This window comes from Haliaeetus leucocephalus, unplaced genomic scaffold (assembly GCF_000737465.1).
Source record: "Haliaeetus leucocephalus isolate CR32 unplaced genomic scaffold, Haliaeetus_leucocephalus-4.0 Scaffold170, whole genome shotgun sequence".
Classification (NCBI taxonomy): domain Eukaryota; kingdom Metazoa; phylum Chordata; class Aves; order Accipitriformes; family Accipitridae; genus Haliaeetus; species Haliaeetus leucocephalus.
The window spans coordinates 461,741-482,600 of NW_010972606.1; the positions used below are offsets into that span (position 1 = coordinate 461,741).

Here is a 20,860-nt window from a genome sequence, read left to right on the forward strand (position 1 = left end):
CTGAACCTGTTAGAACGAAAAGGGCACAGCATCTAGTCATCTCCTTCACAGACAAGGGATGTAAGTACCAGCCTGCTATAAGGAACGGGACATCACTCCTCCGCTAACGAGGCATTTCAAAAAGGAGGAGAGCCATCACAGTCTTGCGATGATTAGGTCTTGACTGGGGCTTTCAAAGGGCTTGGAGCCAGGACTAAAAAAAATCACTACATCTTTTATTGTTATAAGCATCTAAACATAAGTCAGACACAAACCAGGATGCATCTGTGGAATGACTTTTGAATACATCTTCAAAGCACAGAGTATGTTCAGGGATGTTTTAAATCAACTCTTACAGTTTAGGACCAACTGTTACACAGAAAATTGAAAATGTTCTCCAAAATTCAACTTGAAACCACTACTGATAAAATCTACCCAGCACTTTAAGGTAGGCTGCTAATCTTTCTACTTATGAAATCTGTTTTATGAAAATCTCATTTGCTGTTGATTAAAACAAATGGGGATACTGATCGATTTTTTAAAAGTAACTCCAGTTACCTATTCTCTTGTCAGTGCACAGTAGAAAATAAAGAAACTGTGTACCAATCATAAAATCACATTTTAAGTTTTAAGCCTCAGGACTCTAAGTACTAGACTATAAAAGCATCGCTTCAATTCCCACCATGTAACAAGGCCACACTGAATTAATTTACTAAAGGTCATTCCTCAAACTTTTAAAATTAAAACCGCCACACAAATTAGTTGGAAGCAAATGCAATTTTAAAAGTATTCACCCTTCTTTAATTTTGGTATATACTGCCATCTACAGTTAAAAATCCAAAAAATTAATCTCAAGGGAAATGCAGTTATCTTGCCTCTACTGGGACTGGATCTATAAACTGAGGTGTATGTGCACCTCTCATGTTTGCAGACATTTCTAGAGGATCCTGGCCACTGCAGAAAGCTTGTAGCGACCTTACACTAAAGGTTGCCTTGGATCTATATAGACATTTCTGAGACAAAACCCAAATCACTACTCAGGACTTTCTTCCAAACTGAATAATATCATTAAAGAATAATAACAAATAATAATAAACAATCATTTTTTCTTGTTATTTAGTAGTCCATTCCTCCGAGTCACTCTACAGGTAGTTTTTGGCAAGCACTGAAAAGCATGACTTTGTGGTAAAAATACTTCAGAAAAAATGAATTATTCCCTTGTGATTAATATTTTCAATGCACGCAAAACATCTATTTCTGCAGAGGCTACATAAAAGTGAGCAAAAGGAGTAGGGAGGAGATTACAGACCAAAGAGCTTGGTACCGTGAGCTCCAACTGATCCTGTAATTATGTAATAATTCAGAAAATTTCTCAATAGGTTATAAAAATGATGCATCTTAGCACTTAAGAGAGGATGTTAAACTTTACAACAGTAAAAGTGTACACTAACCAACTCTTTAATAGTCTACTTTTGATGACAACTAACAAAATGTTAGAAATCAAAAACGTGTAGCAGAGAAATGTAGTGGAAGGAACCAAGAACAGCACCCTCTGAGCTTTAAGGGTTCAGTATTTATTAATTAAGAGGGACTAACAGATTCGAGACCTCAGACAAAAATATTCAAAGGGTTTTGGTGAAAATGAAGGCAGTTCCAGTATAAAACAGCTGAAACTTAAGCAGACGATTCTAGCCATACTTAAATTCCCCCTTGCCTTCAGCATAGAAACTATTGCCCAGTAAGTACAAATAAAGCTGAGTATTTGTATGTTCCCTATGCTCTCAGAAAGACTGTTTCAAACAGTATTCAGTTCACTACACGAAAATAAACTAGGTAACTAGCACGGGGTAAAGAAAGTTCAAGAGGCAAGAGTCTTCTGTGATAATACTTAAATTTAACACATTTTAGATTTATTTCACTTTTTATTCACACGTATCAGTAGAATGACTCCTAATTTTCTGTGTTAAATAAGAATAACACTAAGGTTATTTTTAAAGATAGCATTTGGCTATTTCTACAGTAAATCATCAACTGTAGAAACATATACTTAATGGCAAAAGAAAAAGGGCAATGGCAGAATTACTGTTTAGCCCACCTCATCCACATTTGTTTGTTATTTTTTAAACCAAGAACTGAAGTTTTATTTGTGTGACCTAATCTCTGGTAGTATTTAAAATGTTGACAATTACTTCATTAATGTGAAATTAGGCTTCATGGTTTACCATTGTATATATAATTCATACTTACAGTGGCTCTTCCTTCTCAGTTTTCTTACTGCTATGAAGATCCTCTTGTTCCTTCATTTTATCTACAGCTTGTGCTTGTTTTTCAACCTCATTAAAGCTTTGGCTGCTCACTTTTTGTGCCCCCAAACCACCTTTTTTGGCACCAAGCTTGATTTATTGAAAAACAAAAACAAAAGCCCCAACATTATAACTGAGACAATCACCTCAACTGACTTAACAGTCAACTTTGAATGCAACAGCAAACACTATACACTGTTCAGGACAATGAAAATCTGGAGCAGAGAAAATATTTTTTCATGTTTTGAGCCTCTACATGCCCCTTCTAAGTCTTACAAATTTATTTAGCTCTGCAGTCAAGCATCTCAGGGTAATGAAACTATTATAGTTTTAATTGTTCAGAGGTTGGCATGTTCAAATAAATATTATAATATATAGCACAACTTTAGTTTCTTAATAATGATTTTGTTGCATAGGTATAACATAACAAAATTTGTTGCAATGGAACCCTTTGGTGCTCATTCACTTAATTCACAATTTACATTTAGAAGTTGCAAAGATTCTTGGTTTAGTTCTCATTGGCCAGTGCTACTGTGTTATCTTAAGATTAAATATTGATTTATTCATATTTTTAATAAACATATACATAGGTATTTTCTGATTTATGGTAGGAGAGCAATATACAAGTTTTGTATATACGTATATGCATGATTAGCCTTTGCATGTGACAAAGCATTGTAAACTTTTTCTAGATAAACACATCAGCTGAGAGGTTCCAGTTTTGCACTCGTTCTTTTAAAATAATGCTATTTCTAGTTCATATTACTTCAATACAGGGATACATATTCTTTCATTCTGATTATCAAAGATTTGAAAACACTTAATACTACAAATACGAATAGATGCAATGATGCTGATTCAGATGGTGGCACAGCACTCAAACTGCTGTTCTTAGTCTCCTGTGTGTTTAACTCCTCATCAGCAACACTGCAGCAATATTAATTTTCACATTTCCCTTAACCTTTTAATACTTTAAAGTCTTCATGTAAAAGCTCTGGCCTATGTACGTACAGTATTAGGCTCTGACACTACTGTTCACAAACTGTATGTGCATCTGTGAACCCAGTTATGTTGTTCTTGCTGTAAGGGAACATACCTGCATATACCACTTAAAGTAAGAAATTCCTCTTGCGTATTAGGGCCCTCTAGTGGGAGCAAGAAATAATAGGTTTCAATCTAAATTAATCTGCTCCAATAAACCTTCAAAATCTTTTGCCATACAACAGCCCAGACTTAAAAGAAGTGACTCTCTGTAACATATTATCACCCTAATAGCCTAATATTAGGGCTAGTTTCATGGGCCTCAAGAGCCATACATTCAAACCCTAGCTTTTCCTAGCTAACTTGAGTTAACTTGAGCTGTCTTACTCAGTTTTCAGGTTCCTTGAACCATCATTCTGACACACTCAACTCTCCTCATGCCTTCTTTACAGAGACCAGATGCCTAAGAAAGTGCTAAGTCCCCATCCAGAAATAAGTCTGTAAACTATCTTGAACCTATCTTGAATTGAATGCAGCTGCAAGTTATCTATAACTACAACCAAATACCATAGTGCTGTGTGGTACCAGATGAGGACTGCTCCAGAAATACAGGTCTGAATGTCTCAAACTCACTTTGTATTGACAGATTACGCCCCACATGCACGTTTAGCCACTCAAAAGTGCTGCTGGAACTCCCTCTATTTTCAGGATTTGCTACAAAAAGATCTCAGTGCCAACTAACAGGTGAAAGCCTCAAGAAGCCCTGCAACCCAGTATCAGCAAGTGAGAAGGAAGGTTACAGGGCACCAGCAGAGTTACAGGGACAATGGTTGTGAAAAGAACTGAAGAGAAGTGGGATACAGATCTTGACATCAATATATGCTTTGACATTTTTATTTTACTCGTTTTTGAAAAAATATCACCTGCTGTTCAGGTCCAGACAGCACATAGACAATGACACTCAGATATGCATGTGGAAGTCTAGACAGTTCACTGAGCAATATACATGTAAACAGACTTAGAATTTATCTGAGATCAGAAAACAACCCACAGATCTGAAGCACTCTACTACATAATAACAGTAACCTGTTAGACAAATTCATCTTAACAGTAATCCATTTTCAAACAGACCACTGAATGTTTTGATATAGAAATGGTTTTCAATTCCATTTTAGTTTCATAAATTGTTACCGATGCAAGTACTGCTTAGTGCTAACTTACATGATACATTTCCATATTGCAATCTACATATTTCTAGAGATCTATAATACAGTTAAAAATATGCATTATTTATATACACTTACCCCCTTCTTAGCTTGATTTGGCTTCTTTTTTATGAAGGTGGTGTTGTCTGCAAGGGTTATTAAATGTACATTACTTGACATACAATTTTATTAATTCCAGAACTGCAGAAGATAATTTCCACAATATCAGCCACAAAATAGTTTTTGGAATTTATTTTAACAGTTTCTGCACTAAGAGACTGAGATACTAAATGAGTTACAGGGAACAGAACTGTGAATATCTCCAGGAAAATGTGGGAAACTGCCTCTGTTGGAGGATATGGCATCTCTTGCAAATACAATAGGAATAAAATTACAGCTCAGTTTTCAGTTGTAGGTACCTGCCAGTAAACAGACCAAGAATGCAGGCCTTGCTATTCTGAATCAGACTAGAGGTCCACCTGATCCCACACCATTTCCAAGATGAATTGTTTCCTGGATAGAAAGGTATTGGCTATGTTTAAACCCACCAATGATACAGATAAAACATACCTGTATCATCATAAACAAAATCACAAGCATTATCCGTGGGGACAACATACTCTAACACTAGATTGAACAGCTTTGTTCAATTGCCTAAGTACAGTATTGGGAGTCTAGATTTATACATAAAGTTTGAAAGTTCCAGTCTTAATGCTTTGTATTAAATCCTGAAACATAGAAATGAACCTATGTTCTGCTCTGCATGGTCTGACACAACTCCTAATCTTGATATTTTTAATGAGACCCCAGTAGGACTCACTACATTCTTTAAGACACTGTACTGTGCCTTCTTGACAGCTACCCTGAGCCCAGGTAAATCTCCCACAATCAGCAGTTTTCAATCAACAACTCCTATTGAATACTTGTATATAGAGAAAAACCGGTTCGAGCTGAAATTTGGTTGGAAACAGGCATACACACGACAGAGATTCTTCATAGAAGATACAACTTGTGATGTCCAAAACAAGCAAGAAAAGCCCTTGCTTTATGAGAACATGTTAAAGATACAAATGAGAAAACCAGGAAGTGTACGCAGTTAACTATTTTTCGTAGTCTCCAGCTCTCAAAAAAACCCCCCAAAACCACAACCAGACCCAACCAAGTGAATATAAAACAGTGAAGATGACCATATCTTCCTGAAGTACTACTGAGTTAGTCCCAGCCACCACTTCTTTACCACCCCTGTGCTGCTGAGAATCAATACTCTTTACTTTCAGAAACCTGCTCCTGCAGGATGATCCTCAAAATGATAAATCACTGATGTATTTTATTCTATTCTCTTTTCCTCAACTTCTTTTTACTTACTTATAGTATGATACACTCTTCAGTGTTAAGTAAATTAAGACTCTGGACGTTGAAGATATTGTATTACTAATACAAGATTTTTCCAGTCTAAATTTTTGTGCTCAGTTTTCTGAAAAGGGAGCCAAAACTGCATCTACATTGAAAGACTAACTATTAGTACAAGATGTGTTTGCTTAACATAAGTAACAGGCCATTAATCACAGCACAATGCTCTATTCTACCCACGTGCTTCAAATGCAGAACTTAAAGCAGTCTAACAGGAGGTGTAAAACATTAATGGTCACCTTTATTAGGTGTGCTACCTGTAGCATTTAAATTCATCAGGTCAGCTAAAATAAGATAGATAAACCCGGACGAACACTGACTAAAATTGATTTCTCAGAAGGAGTAAACTGTTTAACAGAAGTTGTAATACAAATTCAGATGTTTCAACTAACTCATGCACACTGATACTAAAGTAAGAATTCCACATCTCTTCCCAGTCATACATTCCCTGTACAAATGAATATTTAAGCACACTATACTGGCTGCTATCTTTTTCCGCTTACACTCATTACCTAATGCAGCTTTTGGTGATGTACCAAGGCAATCAACACTTGGTCCATGATCTGGTCCTAAAACATAATGAATAACAAGGGTAAGAACATCAGAAGGCTCTTTAGAATGCTTAAAATGCCAAAACACAACTCACTGTACTCAGGGTACTGTTTGATACATATAGTGTAATGTGTTATTTCTATCACAGCTTTACCAGTTACTAAAAGAGCAGCAGGCACCCAAATTCATCTGAAATCTTTTGAATCAAATTTTAATTTGGATTTCTATTAAACATTATTGAAGGAACATGCAGTCCCACACATTCTAGCATAACTCTTCTAAAAAGTCCATCCTCTCCAAAATTCTTGCGTTACTAGCATGGTTAGGTTATTTAACTATAAAAGGAGGGTATAAAGAGCCTAAACAAAGAGACTACCAGAAAGCTGCAGCTTATTGTTAACAAAGATTCAGTCATACCTTCACAGCATTCTGGAATATTTTCTGAAGTTTTCTGCTGTAGAGAAACTGGCTCTGGCTCTGATAACACCCACTCTGTATTCTTTGCCTTGAAAAAAATTATAAAATCAAAAGTGCACACAAAATAGAATACAGCAAATAAATACAAGCACTAAGCTCAAAGATTGCCTAAGCATCACTGGCTACTTAATATTGGATTCTTATGACTACAGCTTCTAGGTTTAAAACCTGTTCCCAGAAGGGCAGTTATTAAAGTTACAAGAAATGCCTACCCTTATTAAAAAAGAGCTGGTTTCAAACCGCTCCTGAGCGCCTGTATTTCCCTCTCAGGAATTTCAGTATGTTTACCATCCAAAAAATAATATGCATTTAAATTGTACTTTAGATTTATTTATTGTATGCTGGCTATTGTCTTTATTCATAACAGTAATACAGTACAGGAAATCTGGATCATTTATTTACATACAATCACCAAGCCTTCTCCCCACACTAAGCTCTTGCACTTCCAATTTTCTAACACTTAATTTTTGATTGTGAGCAGTCCTCCCAAGTCCTCCTCATGAGTCCTCCCACTTCCCTCAGACACATCCTCCCCTACAGGCAGGTTTGTGACCTGGTCACAACAATATCAGCTTAGTATTATCTTTTCCACCAGTGCTGTGCCACTGTCAGTTCATGTTTATTCAATCTCAAAACTTCCTGACATCTGTCTCAAAACATCCATACCCAAATAATCTTTTGCCCTGAGGTACCCAGACTGCTTGTCTCTAACATCCTGCCTTTGCAGCTACCCGAAAAGTTTGCTGTGAAAATTTAATTTATCCTACCCATACATTCTCTTAAGAGGGTTTCTATCAAGTTCCTACTTCTTGTCCTCAACCACAAAAATATTTACAACACTTTTCTGCTTAAACTTCTTTCTCTTTAGCTTGTCTCAGTGTAGGGTTCAATTATATGGAACTTAGTTACTGGGCCTGAAAGTAGCTCATGGTCGCAAGAGCGTTCCAGACACCTTTAGAAGGCCTTGAACAGAATAAACAAGAAGATAGAAGAAGAAAGATCCCAATTAGAAAAACACAGGTGCACATTCCACGATAAAGGGAACTTGGCACAAACAACCTCAATTCAGGGGCTTATCTTGACCAACTGGACTGAGACAAGTTTCGCATGCTCTAGTTAACATAGCCAATTATGTCCTGTGTTTATGCGCGTGTACAGAGTCAGTATAACTAACTGTATCTTATGTTTATACGCGTGGACAGTATCGATATAACCAATCACATTTTATGTTTGTGTGCGTGGACACCAAATGCTTGCATGCAGCAGCCAATCGGAGCTTCTGGGCAACTTAGAGAATTGTATAAGAATGATTAGCTAGGCTCAATAAACTGGCGACTTTAATCATCATATTGGTGTCCTGTTGTCCGGGCCCCGCATGGAATAACCCTAAACCCTACATCTCAGCTCATGCTTTTCCCACTCAACTGCAAGCATTCTTCCAAGTTGCCTTTTGCAAACAGAAATATTCCATTTATTTTTCTACTATCAGGACAGATGATCTTCTGGTGAAGACACTAGAATTCACAATAACTGATTTTTTTGGTCTTGGCAATGACCATTTCTGAGTAATACAACAATCTTCCCTGTCTGTAAAATGTAAATACTCTTTCACTGTTTCAAAGATGCTGAAATTAATTTTTATAAGACATTCAAATACTTGCTGAAGTAGAAGTTCCTAAAATAAAACAAATAAGTAGCAAAAAGGCTGAATTTCCCTTTAAAATGCACCATTTTTGAAACCTCACAAATACAACAAAAACCAAAATGAAAACCAACAGTAGCCATAGCCTTCAGAAAGCTACTTTAACATTTTCAAAGAGGATGCAAGTATTCTGGAGGAAGAAAAAAGCTTCTGCTTAGCAAATGTTTTAAGAACCATTAAACTCTACTGATTAAAAACCAAAGTTACCACATAGTATATTTAAATCAGAGCACTCCCAAGCAAGGAATCATGAGTCCAAGTGGAACTGTATGCATACAAAACCCCCACAGTTTAATTCCACATTTAGCTACTGAGTCATCCTAAATTATCACCTTAGAAAGTGGTTCACATCCAGGAAGAATTCTGAGACCCACAGAAGGAAAAGCAGATAAATGTTAACTCACTGACCTACCCTTTCTCTATAAGGTTTTCTTTCAGGGTTTAATCTTCATCACAGAGCACACAGTTAACCTAAGTGTTTAGAAAGCTAACAAGAATTAAATACAGGTAATCTATACCTTGAGAGAAACATGGGATGCAAAAAAGTCTTCCTCTTTGTTTTGAGGTGACACAGGTGGCATTCCACATCCATCTGTCCACAGCTAGAATTAGGAGAGAAAGCGAGAGAATTTTACAGGATAACGCCATTAATATATTTTTTTTCAAATGCACTTATCTTATAACTACTTTTTTTTTTTCCAGGTTAAAATTTCCGTGATTTTTTTTTTCCTGGTACATAAATTTTCCTTACAAATTTATTCAAGCTTCAATATATGACATTCCTTTTTTTTTTTTTTTTTAATTTCATACATCTTTGATGTGTTCCTTCACATTACCCATTTCCCTCCTAACGAAATGCTCAGTATAAGCTCTGCTACAATAATACTGTCAATATTTAGTATCACTAGACCTTTATAATAAGTAAGTTTTTTCATATTCTCATATAAGGTATTTTCTCTCTAATATTCTTGCTTTGCCCAAAGCAAAAAAACCTGAAAACATAACACTAGCAGTCACTGGAAACAGTTGTCAGAATTGTACCAGTGTGGCCTGGAACTCTGACGAATTTTCCCACCTAGTCTGAGACTCCCAAAACCTGTGCTACACTTAAAGCACAGTTTTGCAAGATGCTAACAGCTTTGAGCAACGCCTGATCTCAGGGCAGGCTGGAGGGCCCGCAGTGCCACAGATCGTTCTTAGCATCGTGCAGGACAGGACGATAACCTGTGATCTGCACTCCAAGGCTACTCACAGGCAAATAACTTCTCATGGTTCTTTCTACTATGTGCAAAAGATACATGACCAAAAAGAATGACCTCTGTCAAAAAGGTTACTGAATGTGCAGCAAGCTTACCTCATCATTCAACAACTGACTCTACCAGTAAGTTAAGAGAAGAAATTTTTTAAAATGTGACAGGGGAGGGGATGGCTGGTACTAAATCGAATTAACTGAATAATTTACTTCAGCAATTTAGATAGCACATAATCACTTACGTTTGCAGTATATAATTAAGAAATATATTTATTAATTTTTTTAAATAAAAAATACATAATTAATATCAAACAATTGGGTGGAATCTGTAATTGAAGCCAGATAATCACAGTTCTTCAAAGTGTCATTTGGGGAACTTACTCTCAACTTAAATCCACATGGTATATTATATTTACTTGAACATGTTTTACGTCTAAAGCTGTTTAGTAAGTCAAAAGAAATATTCTCCGAAGTTAGTGATGTGAACTATACTGTCTATAACATTTATAACACAGAATAATTACAATCCATTAAATTTCATGCAATTTGATGCATAGATTAGAAAAAAACCGAAGCTTTCTTGTTTTTCTTTTAATTCCCACTCATCTGATCAACTTCAAATGAATCAGTCACGGACTTTAACAAGCTGAACTAAACAATCAAAGCATGCTTTCTGTGTATGCAGAAGAGAACTGTTGTCAAACTTATTTAACACCTCAGCAAACTAATTCTGCATACTTTTCTAATAACGTCTTCCTGTCAGCAACCTAACAATGTTTTGACAGTATGCATGAACTGTTTCAGCATTTTTATGGAGAACAACAAGTTCAGGACATACAAAACCTGCCAATTTTTCCAATATTATTTTTGTAGGGAAAAAAGGAAAACCACACATTTATTTACCTGTTCAAATCAAATCCCAAAGTACAAATATTTTGTAGTTAATTCCATTAGCACTTTTACATTTTTACATGCTGTACTTCTAAATAATAATTCAGTTCCAGATAAGCAAAAATAAAACCACTACATCGTTCATGGAGAAGTGCTGACATTTTTGTTATGCAATACCACTAATATAATTTTGGAGCACACCTGCAAACAAACAAATTTCCATTTTGTAGAATACCTGAAGTTTCTCCCTAGAACTCCTATAAGTTACTGCAAATGCTAAAAAATTACCGTTTTGAATAACCCAGAAATGAACCTGAAATACCCAGTTGAGCTCTGTCTTAATATTATTTTTCCAAACAAAAAAGGTAAGCTACAAGTAGCTTACTCTCCAGCTTGCCTATTCACTGCAATGTGTATCAGTACCTCCCCAAGACAGATAATCTTTTGCATTACTAATTAGAAACTTAAAATGACTCTAGGGAGAAAGAAGACAAAATTTTTCAGAAATCTGAATGACACAGGACACACACTACTCACATCAGTACCATACTTTCTTGTTGCCTGTGTTGCAAGAGATTTAATCTTCTCCTTGTAAAGCTGAGCACCACGACTGTTATACTTTGCATTGCTATCATTTGTTGTGCATCCATGTTGATGGAAAAAAGCAGACTATGAAGCAGAACACAGAAAATGCTATGAGAAACAGGTTTAAAAACTAACGTCATTTAACATAAAAATATATCGCAATGCAGCAAAATACTGTGCTCCTCTACCTAGTTCTAATCTTTTAAGTTATGAAGTCCACGTATATTTCCAAAATAAAAAGAAAACTCCATTCTGGCAACCTCTTTACATATAAATAAAACAACAGAAAAAACAAATACGTTAGTGGGATGTGTTAAAAGCATATACAAATGCAAGCTTGCCATCATATACAAAGAATCCTAGTTCTGAAATTAAGTGTAGAAAGGAAGAGGTAAAATTGATTGCCAATACCTGTGCTTCAAAGGACACTCCTGATACTCTAAAAGGCATTGCTTGGCTTCATCTCTAGCATGCTAGAGAAAACAATGTATGTTCAATAGCATCAAAATGACTGTATAAAAATGGTCTTCCTTCAGAAGAAAAGTGTGTATGCACATATATATGTACCCATATATATTTATATGCTTGTGTATTTATAAAAAATATAAATATATAAATGAAAAATTTTATTCTTATTTAGGATCTTAAACCAAAAGCAAATCAATACATTTATATCAGAGTTCCACAAGTGTTTGAAAGATAAAAAAACAACAACAAAAAAATCATTTTCTCAGTACCTATAATTGACTAGCAAATCATATCATACATTCTTGCATGGAAGAACATGTCAGACTATTACAGTAAAAAATAATAAACAAGTTTCTGATAGGATCAGCAAGTCTAGATAACCTAAGGTTATGACCTAATATGCTGCAATTGCAAAGCATAAATCTAGCATACAAGTACCAGGCTTCATATAAAAATTAAGCAACAACCATGTGGGAGAGAGATAATGCCAGTCACTTCAGTGATTACAACAGAAAGTCTTGAACATCACAGATACCAAAAAGACTGCATTTTTGCATTTAATTACATACACCTATGAACTTGATATCAGAGCTTTTTTTTGTAAACCCTAATTCCAATCATCAGAGAGATTTGTTCTGAAAATAAAAGGAATTAACATTTCAGATTTTCTAGCAATCTGATACACAGCTACGAAGCTCAGGACTGCTGTTAGCCAAGATTCAGCATCATCAGACAATTACAGAATACAAAGGATTAATGTTAATCTGATAGTGCTTCTAAACAGTAGTTAGTAAAAATAGAATTTGGCATTTAATTGAAACAAAAAGGGAATGTTTTTTAATGCAATTAGAAGAGAAATGTTAATTTTACTTTTTAAAATATCTAGACACTTTACTAAACTGGTCTTTAAAGGTTCAGGTATTAATCTTCCTAGGCAATCCAAAACAGGCCTTAGTGAATTTGAGGTATTTGAGGAGTGGCTATGGGTATATATCATCTCTTGGTACAATGTATGATAGGAAACAGTGACATCCAAACAGAAAGACAAAAACTCATAAAATTAAATAATAAAGGTTTACTGTTATTCTTCTGGTAATATACTTTCTAAGATTAACTGAAGTACTTTTCAAACTTTGCCGTCTCTTCTTTCCAACTGCCTTAAACCCTTTGTATAGCAAAGTTTATATCGTCTAACCAAAGCTTTTAAGCCTTTGGCTAAAAAAGAAAATATTTTTCATGCAAAATCTCTCTCTTCTGATTAGCCAAAACTGTGATTTTTATGTACTAAGTGGCATAACAGAAACTCAAGACAGAAAGGTGTAACTTAGAAAGGACAGGCAGAAGAAAAAGAGGGAGAGGACACCATGCAACTGCTTAGATCTGCAAGACAGAGACAGTGACCTGCTGAATGGAATGCCTTATTCAAAGAAAAAGGTTTGATTGGAAAATGCAGAAGTGGAAGATAAATAATAACGATCCTGAATTAATCATTTTTTGTATGGAAACAGGAAAAAAAACCAGCAGAATATTAAAGTGTTAGACTTAAGGAAAGTAGATTGCTAAGAAAATTGTTAAGAAAAAGCCTATGGAAAGCAAGTTTGGGTGAAGTTTCTTAAAAGAAACAACATTAAGGACAAAGCACAAATGAAGAAAGATAAGGGGTAAGCATTCAGGGAATTAGAAGAAAAGCAGAAATTGCTTAGGGAAGTTGCATGGTGGTTGCAGGATGGGTCAACTTAGGGAAGCAATCTCAGTTCTTGATGGTCAATCTGAAAAAAACATGCAAAACCAAGCAAGATTCCAAAGGAGTTGACAAAGGAAAACATCCTCTTTTTAAAAGGAGATTGAGAACAATACAGCAGTCAACACAACTTCAATTTACAAAAATATTGTGTAAAAAACTTATTCATAAGTACATAAAAAATCAAGTTGAAAGTGACAGCCAATATGAAGTGGCCCAAACCAAAGCACTGCTATTCCCTCTCTGACAGTGTAGCACGTCTTATCTTGACTTCAGTTGTACCTCAGGTATAAGTCAGATCTTGACTTCAGTGTGACTTTTGACAGTGTAATTTTTGGCATGATATTTTCATAAACCATGTAAGGAAACATAGTCACAGGAAGATACTCATAAGCTAGGTTTACAAGCTATTAGAAAGCCATCTTTCAGCAGCTGTCAACGTTTCCCTGTTACATTAGACATGTATTGACAAGGAATCTGATCTGGCCTTTTCAGTGATTTCTATTAATGACTTTTAAGAAAAAAGAAAACATTTCCAGATTATACCAAGTAGAAAAAGTTGCAAGAAGTGTGGAGGATGAAATCAGCATTCAAAGGAATTCTTAAAAACAAGAGGAAGAGAGAAATGGACTGGAAAAATAAAAATATGTCCAACATGCGAGTCGATAAGGACAGACAATAGCTTCCAAGCCTAACAAGCTTCAATGTGCAAAGCAAATTCTCAGGAGTACATACAGCATTTGCATTTCCTCCAACTTGCATGCATCTCAGTTGAAACCAAGACCAATTTGAATCCAGTTCTGTAGATCTAAATAGAAGGAAACATTTTTAATGTTATCTTCAAAGCCATTTAAAATTTCTCTTCCCTTTTTTTTTTTTGTAAAGTGTTTCTCTCCCCCCCCTTTTTTTTGTAATGTGAAAAACAGGCATCTATAGAAAAAAAAAATCTGTGACAATACATTATGTGCAAAACAAATTAATAAAGCCATGTAGAACTGCCACAGTTTTTCAAACTGTAAAAGCTTGAAAAAAATGCACCCTCTAGCTGACAGGTTTTCCCTTTTAAAAAGCACCAGTAAGATACATTTTCAGGAATCACATTTTAACTCTGTCAACAGCAGATGACAATCACATGTAATGGACAAAGTGACAATTTGCGTGTCATATCACAACAAAAATTTGGAGCTCAGTGAGTATAAGGAGAATTAATACTGTGATCATTAGGAACAGATTCTTTAGAGGCCTCTTGTAATGCGCGAAAAGGCAGCAGAGGAAGAATTTTAGTTGATGGAAAATGGCTGCTTTTATTTGCAATCCACTCTTGGACACATTGCTCTCACTCACCTCAAGCAGAACCCTCCATTTGAAATATGTAATTATTTATTAGGCCAAAAAGGCCCACAGGCCATCAGTTAGGATACTCACCTGAAATGTGACAAGGTCAGGGTGCAGATTTACTGCACCAACTGATTGACTGAGCTAAACAGCTGCCAAAACGGGTAGCCCTTCACAGCACCCCAGTACTAGCAGTCAGGTAACACCATCATGAACTGCTTCAGGAAGCAAAACTGGCAAAACGCTACTTAGCTGCCTGAACTAGCTTTGCTGGGGGTCAGATTAGCTTTATGATCAATACACTGTAACACTGTTGAAGATAATAAACTAATATTTGCCTCAGTCTTGATGTGGAGGAATGATAAAACACTTCAACATGCTTACTCCGTTCTTCATTTTCATCATCTCCAATGTAGAAACAGACCTGCCAACAAATGCGCGCTACTAACACAACAAGAAGGTAATGGGAATGGGTGCATGGTACAAATTCTGCTGAACCCTATCTATTTACCAAATTCCCAAGCAGCTACCAGATACATCAAAGCCAATACAAACATTAAAAAGGTCTGAATCAGCAGTTGAGAGAAGAATGGGTTTTCCTCTCTGAGCAGGTATCTGAACAAACAAACAAAAACATTAAAAGATGCCATTTTACTATAAAAATATACAAACTACTTACCGAATGAAACTCAAATGAACACCAAGTGATCGATGGGTCCCTGAACAATCAATACAGAGAAAAACTCCATATGTTATGCTTGCCCAGCTAGGGTTCTTTGCTCCGCAGTCAAAACACACCTTAAAGAAAATAAAGATCGGTAACAGGACTTGAGCATAACCACATCTTACAGCTGTATTATAGGTCATGCTAACACCCTTGCAGTGATCAAGCTTAATTAACTCACCCTTACAGTATTTGTTGACATGACAACTTCATATTACCCTAATTTTATAAATATAAAGAGGAGTTACACCATCTGTTCACACTTGTGTGTCTTTGCCCTAACTAGCCAGGACTGCATGCCTTCCCGGTTTCCAACTATAACCCGTGTACACAGGGACCACAGGTTGAGAAACCAGGTCAGAGAACCTACATCAGTCTAGTTTGAACACACATTTAATGCAGTACTTCCAGCACTTCTGAAATATGAAAGCGTTTAAGAAATATTTTCCTGAAGGCAGGCTCTCTTCATGACGTACCACTGAGCCTACTCTTTCCTCAGAACGTACATGCTACTGCAGTAATCAGCAGCACTAATGACATCATTAGCTACTTTCATAAATAGAATCCTTGACCTTTAGAGCAAGCCTCTGAAATCCAGCTGTGTGAAGAAAGCGTCCACACTGTACTGCCTAGCCTAGCCCTCTCTGCCAGACATGACTATTTGTAAGATATATCACATACATGTATTGCTGTATCAACCTTTTAACTGTCCATAGCACAGACCGGTTGAAAAGCAAATATGCCCACAACTACTGCATAGACAAAACCACGAATTTCTTATCCTCTGCCACCACATTAGACTCCTAACATTCAACTAAAACTACAAGAGGTATCTGTGTCTATATCTCATATACTTTGCAAGTCTGCAGGCCACAACTTTCACATCCTGTGTCAGTTATTCTCAATTTTGTGCTTCTTTGGCCAAAGAAAGCAAGAACAAAAAATTTATCTGATACAAATCAATTTTCAAATGCAAGGAAGAACACAAATTTAAACAGAAACAGCTATTCCTTATAAATGCCATGTGCACACGTCTATTCCTGTATGAAAGCACTTCTTTATCTGATCAATGCTTTTTCAGTGGTATTTATAAAGGCTGCAAAGAAGTACTTCTACAGTAAAAGCATCCATCTATAGGTACAGTCAGTGGCATCTACTAAGAATTAACTCAAGAGAGACAAGCTTTTACACAAAAATCAATGGAGTTCCAATCTGCAATTTTATCCTTTAACATCCTCCTATAATTCTAATGCATCTTCAGACAGCAAGGGAAGTTCTAGCTATACGTAGAAGGAAAAAAAAAAAAGTTTCTTCCAAGTCAGCTGGGGACACACAGTACACCCTACACGCAGGCCACAATGCTTCCAGCACCTCCTCATCAAGCTGGAAAAATAAAAAGTTAAGAACTTTCCTTGCTAGAAACTCCATTCATACAACTCAATAGAGATTTTTGTCTCCATATTTTTGTACATACCCAGTCAAACAAGACCTGAGTTTGCACTCAAGTCAGCTCACCTATCATTCACCCAAATTAAATCAAGTACACACCCAGGAGCAGTTTGAGGCCAAACTCCTCATTTTAGTGTGGGTCTATTTAAGCTTGTACAGTCCAAATTTATCAGGCACAGGCAAGTTCACCAGCAGATCCAGCATTAGCTTTTCTGACACATCAACATTTTAAGCCTGAGCTTCAGGTAGGCTAATGATTGGTAACACAAACAGAAAGCATGCAGGTCGCAGTTTCTGTGTGTGCAAGTCCCCTCGTTCAACAGAGACTTAATGTTTATTAATGTTAAGTCATTTATGCATCCCATATCGTATGTGGAAATGGGGTCATTCACTGATGTACAGCAGAAAGAAGAAATAAGATACAAGCTACAGAGAATGAGTGACAAAAGGAATATTAGAGGGTGCCCCTCAATCAAGCACAGGTGGAATAATGATATAGAGGGAGTTAGGGAAAAGGAAGAATGAGTAACTTTACGTATGCCATTTCTAAGAAAACACATTGCCTTTAGTAGTTAGAACTAATTCTCTTTTTTTCCAATTCTTTCCATTCTTTGAAGTACTTCCTTAAAAAACAACACGAGCCTTGTCTTAATTTTAAATTGGCTATTTTCAGGCTTTTTCTTACAAGGCCAAAAGGAGGAGGAGGACAACAAAACAGGATAATATTCTTCTTGAAACCAAAGCTAACAGAACAGCACAGCCTCGCTTCTAATACAGGAGAGCAAAGCAGGCTTACAGTCCTAAGTCTTGTGGAAATCACCTGGAGTACAAATAGGAAACAGGAATCTTGAGTATCAGTGGGTGGTTAAAAAAAAAAATCCCATGTTTAAAAATGTTCAGCTATAAACATCCCTAAAGATTCTCCTCCCCTCCCTGGTAAAATTATAAGCACTTCTTAATTTCAACATCTTAAAAGTCAGTTGCATCACCTTGGAAGCTAGCTGCCACAAAGCAGTATAGCTCAGTATCTCACTCACGCAGGACTCTCTATCTGCTATTTACCAGACACCTGTGAAAATTATTCATATGCATAAAACCCATAGCTTTTAGGATTGTGATGCAAGTAGGAACATCTAATTTTCTTGTGAAAGTAATGTAAAAACTGCCATTTCCATCATGCTATGCAACAGAAATAGAAGCATATGTCATTAACACTTACTCATTTTGCTTAGTTTTCTCAATTTTTGAAGTGCTTCCCACCACAGAAATTGTAACAAGAATTCAAAAAAAACCCCAAAAAACCAAAAACAAACCCAATTTCAGAGCCATCCCACAAAATCATTTCCATTTCAGAAACAGATCAAGTGTATTTTCCGTACTGATGTAGGTACAACTACAATATCAAAATCATTATAAAAATCAATTTGAAGGAAATGCTTAAATAAGTTACTGCTTGTAAAACACACTTGAATTCTTTTTGCTTATTTTGTGTTAAAGTATTTCAGGACAGCCTAAATTCAGTAACAGTCACTTTGAAAATAAGAGCAAAAGGCCTAATCAAGATGTTTGTACCTCAGCAAACACAAAGACTCAGGTATAATCCACAGCAAGCGGTCATTAAATCCATCTTGCCCAAGATACCCATGTTAATAAATAAATATATAGTTTATATTGTTATTGGATATGGAAACATAATAATATATAGCCTATAGAAATGTTAGTTTTGGCACTTTGGAAGAGGCGAGCAGGTTCAGCAAGCTTATCCCTGAGCTGACAGTTACATAGACACTTCCAACCTCCCACGTAGCGGGGCTACTGCCACAGGGTAGCTCCGCATCTCCTTGTGCTTGCCATTCCTAGCATGCAAGGCTACCATACAGCTGCATCAACTCTAAACCAGCTAAAACTCAGAAGGCAGTTTCATACTTGGTCGAAGGTGATCTAAAACCAAGCAGCTACTCTCTTAGTTACCAGCCACCGCATCCAGATATGCTTTCCTTCCCTTGCATCAGCAATAGTAATCACACTTGTTGATCCTACTGGAAACCAGCACTGCACTGCTTTGACTCAGAGCAAAGGTAGGTCCAACTCACATCACAGCCGCATGACCAATAATGCCAATATAAGGGAGGGAACAGGAGTGCTTGCCACAGGAAGAAGACAGGACTGCCCATTTTGGAAGTGTCGTGGTCTTAGACTTAAGTGAGACATTATATACTACACTCTACTCTGGGGCAAAAAAAACCCTGCCCTCCAACACACACACAAACCACACCTACAATACACACTGTAATAACAAAACTGAACAACTGATAAACCACCACCACAACACGCAAGCTTAGTTTTCGGCCAGTTCAGATCCTTGATCTGGGTGACCAAGCACAGACACAAATACTATCATCAACAAAAGAATAGAAAGAACCAGAGAGAAACGAATAAAAAACTAACAGTTTCGGAGAAACAGATCTACGCCAGATTAAAAGAAACTATATAGCACAGCCTCAGGGTGCAAGTCTTCAAAACAGGTGAGCTTTACAAACACTCAACAATACCAGGTAGCTTAAGGACTATGAACATTTTTATATGTACAAAATACATCCCATTTAATAATTGTAACATGTTTGATAAGTGTCGTCAGGCAGCTCTATATTACGTAATACCCAAAGACACACCAAGAACTCAAAAAAAGCTATTTCTCATGCTACACAAAGTAAAGGAAACTAAGATCAAATTACAGATATGTTAATTTCAAGACAATTACTCAAATACCAGTTTAAACACACTATAATCCACAAACTAAACTGTACATTTAAATGAGAATTGTTTTCCTAAGCTCATGTGCACCAAGAACTACTGCAGAGCACCTAGCCCAGTGTAAGTGTACATGCCTTATAGTAGGCAGTCAGTAAACCTGGATGCTGCATAGAAGAGATCCCAGTTCTTCCCAAACTGTATAAACAACACAGTTAAAGCATATTACTAAGCTTCTGATACAGAACCTTGCCAATATTTGCACCTTCCTGTGTCTTTCTTTCCCAGCAGAAAAGCCCTACAAATAAAAGGGGCAGATTGCATAAGAAGAACACAAGAGAAAGGACACAAAACAAGATGTGATCAAACACAAGAGGATAAACTGATGGCAGCAACAACTTTTACTTAAGAAGACTGGTCAGATACATGGGCATGGGAGAGTTGTGAGATCTAAGCTGTTGATGTTTCCCATTCTCCTTCCTCTCTGTCGTTATCGGTCAGTAAGAGCGGGCTTCATTGCAGTGCTAATATGAGTTATCTGCACCTGAGCTACTTCTTTCAAACTGACCTAGTCTGAATGGCAGCACACACTGTGCCAATATTGCTTTGTTAGCGTTGGCACTAAATTTCTATGTAGCACCTGACACGACTGCAAGGAGAGACAGATATGCCTGAGCAACCACAGGTACCACAACCACCTTACTAACGAAGCACAGTAATGACGAGTCCAGAACTGTTCAAGGCACTCCATCCTTGGGTTTTCCATCCTCACCAGCTATGGGCAGTACCTTCTGATCCTCTTGTGATCCCAATACAGAAAAAGCATCGCGACAGCATTACAGAACTACTCAACCTCTTAAACACAGTGCCAGTGAATTTCAGGAGCCTGTAGACTATCTTCTCTCTGACTCTCCCTGTTGGGATTAGGACCTTTTCTTGATGAACAAAGGCAAGTTTTAGGAACGCTTGTGCTAAAACTAATTGGTGAGGGTTCATCTTTGAGCTCTGCTTTCTGAGAAACCAGATGCATGTCCATTGCCTGTACAGTCTTAACG

At 36.6% G+C, this 20,860-nt stretch overlaps 1 protein-coding gene across 1 annotated transcript in view; it reads right to left on the minus strand.

The window, feature by feature from the left end:
- ARFGAP3 (ADP-ribosylation factor GTPase activating protein 3) overlaps positions 1 to 15,676 on the minus strand; it is a 28,495-nt gene extending 12,819 nt beyond the window's left edge. The window contains exons 1-8 of the mRNA XM_010563578.1: positions 15,561 to 15,676; positions 14,282 to 14,354; positions 11,290 to 11,421; positions 9,128 to 9,211; positions 6,848 to 6,935; positions 6,391 to 6,447; positions 4,568 to 4,614; positions 2,227 to 2,372 (exon numbers count right to left, since the gene is read on the minus strand). Of these exons, the coding sequence (XP_010561880.1) occupies positions 2,227 to 2,372; positions 4,568 to 4,614; positions 6,391 to 6,447; positions 6,848 to 6,935; positions 9,128 to 9,211; positions 11,290 to 11,421; positions 14,282 to 14,308 (581 nt within the window). The 5' untranslated portion in view covers positions 14,309 to 14,354; positions 15,561 to 15,676. The remainder of the gene's footprint in view (positions 1 to 2,226; positions 2,373 to 4,567; positions 4,615 to 6,390; positions 6,448 to 6,847; positions 6,936 to 9,127; positions 9,212 to 11,289; positions 11,422 to 14,281; positions 14,355 to 15,560) is intronic.
- Between the last annotated feature and the right edge of the window lie 5,184 nt (positions 15,677 to 20,860).